Source organism: Myotis davidii, unplaced genomic scaffold (genome assembly GCF_000327345.1).
Source record: "Myotis davidii unplaced genomic scaffold, ASM32734v1 scaffold13160, whole genome shotgun sequence".
Lineage (NCBI taxonomy): Eukaryota > Metazoa > Chordata > Mammalia > Chiroptera > Vespertilionidae > Myotis > Myotis davidii.
In genome coordinates this window covers 5798-7496 of record NW_006292258.1, presented here as the reverse complement: position 1 = coordinate 7496, position 1699 = coordinate 5798, and the positions used below count along the sequence as shown (strand labels likewise).

The window sequence follows — 1699 nt, the reverse complement described above, 5'->3', positions numbered from 1 at the left end:
AAATGTCATCCATCAGCTACGGTACAATGTTTTGGTCTAAGTCAGTGGTTCTCAACCTTCCTAATGCCGCGACCCTTTAATACAGGTCCTCATGTTGTGGTGACCTCCAATTTCATTGTTACAAATTGAACTTAATTAAAGCATAGTGATTAATCACAAAAACAATATGTAGTTATATATGTGTTTTCCGATGGTCTTAGGTGACCCCTGTGAAAGGGTCGTTCAACCCCCAAAGGGGTCGCAACCTGCAGGTTGAGAATCGCTGCCCTAGAGGAAACCAGATGAGACTTGACTTCGTGTGTGTGTGTGTGTGTGTGTGTGTGTGTGTGTGAGTTGATTTTCCAGTTTGTGGGCTGGGTGGGGGAACCAGACGTTGCCCTAAGTGGCCTTAGACCTCCTTTTCCCTGAGTGTGCGTGGAGTGTTAGAGTGGGAGCCTGTTTTCTCTCAGGAGACAGGAACAACAAGAGGGCACCCAGCTCCTTGGTCCCCATTCAGATCTTATGTCACCTCCTCTGTCTGCCTTGTCCTCTGCTGTGGCAAGGGCTGGGGGTTCCAGAGAGAGTCTGAGCCCTATGCGTCTGGGGGCTGACCGGATGCCCTGCCTGCAGGTGGTGCAGCTGAAGGCCGTATTCCCGCACGGGGCAGGCTTTGTGCTGGCCTTCGAGTTCATGCTGTCAGATCTGGCGGAGGTGGTGCGCCACACCCAGAGGCCGCTTGCCCAGGCACAGGTCAAGAGCTACCTGCAGATGCTCCTTAAAGGTGTCTCCTTCTGCCACGCCAACAACATCGTGCATCGGGTCAGTCCCAGCAGGGGCTGGGGTGGGGCCTGAGGGCCCGTTGGATTGGGGGTGGACCGGCCCTTGAAGAAGACAAGACCAGAGAGGGGGACTGAGGGGGCGGGGCCTGTGGGTAAGCCCTCTGGGGTGTGGTCCTGCGGGGGTGGGCGGTGGGGGGTGGGGACTTGGGCTGACCCAGGTGCTCAGCCTGCCAGCCCCCAAGGTCCTCTTGGGGCCCTGGAAGAACTGATGCCTCCTTTGGTGCTCTCAGGACCTGAAACCAGCCAACCTGCTCATCAGTGCCTCGGGCCAGCTCAAGATAGCGGACTTCGGCCTGGCCCGGGTCTTTTCCCCAGACGGCAGCCGCCTCTATACGCACCAGGTGGCCACCAGGTAGGGAGGGCCGGTTCCCAGGCAGGACTAGCAATGGACAGGCCCCATGCCCCCCCCTCGGAAAAGAGGCTTCTGGGCCTCTCCAGACATTGCTCATGAGGCGGGCATGGGGACCAGGGTGACCTTCTGGGGCAGCCTCCGGTCAGACTGGTGACTTGGCTGTAACCACCCATCCTTCTCTTGCAGGTGGTACCGAGCCCCCGAGCTCCTGTACGGTGCCCGCCAGTATGACCAGGGGGTCGACCTGTGGTGAGACTGTGGGCTGGGCAAGGGGGGACTGTGGGTCCAGGAGTCACCCTTTCCTCCTGGGCGTTGGGGTCTCTCAGCCACTTAGGGGTATTTTCGGGCTGTGAGCTCTGGGTTGCCTTGGGCTCTCTTCCCCAGTGAGGGTGTCTCTGAGGAGTTTGGGACCAGTGTTCCTCTCCAGGACTTTTTGGAGCTGGATGGGGGTTGTGGGGGATGGGAGTGCTTGTCCCAGTGGGAAGTTTCCTGGGGTGTGGTGCGTCTAGCTACTGTGCAGGGGAGGAGG

The 1699-nt window shown here is 58.6% G+C and overlaps 1 protein-coding gene across 1 annotated transcript in view; it reads left to right on the top strand.

Moving 5' to 3' along the window:
• The first annotated feature begins 282 nt into the window (after positions 1 to 282).
• CDK20 (cyclin-dependent kinase 20) overlaps positions 283 to 1699 on the top strand; it is a 2939-nt gene continuing 1522 nt past the window's right edge. Inside the window, exons 1-3 of the mRNA XM_015565296.1 lie at positions 283 to 798; positions 1049 to 1170; positions 1357 to 1419. Of these exons, the coding sequence (XP_015420782.1) occupies positions 502 to 798; positions 1049 to 1170; positions 1357 to 1419 (482 nt within the window). The 5' untranslated portion in view covers positions 283 to 501. The remainder of the gene's footprint in view (positions 799 to 1048; positions 1171 to 1356; positions 1420 to 1699) is intronic.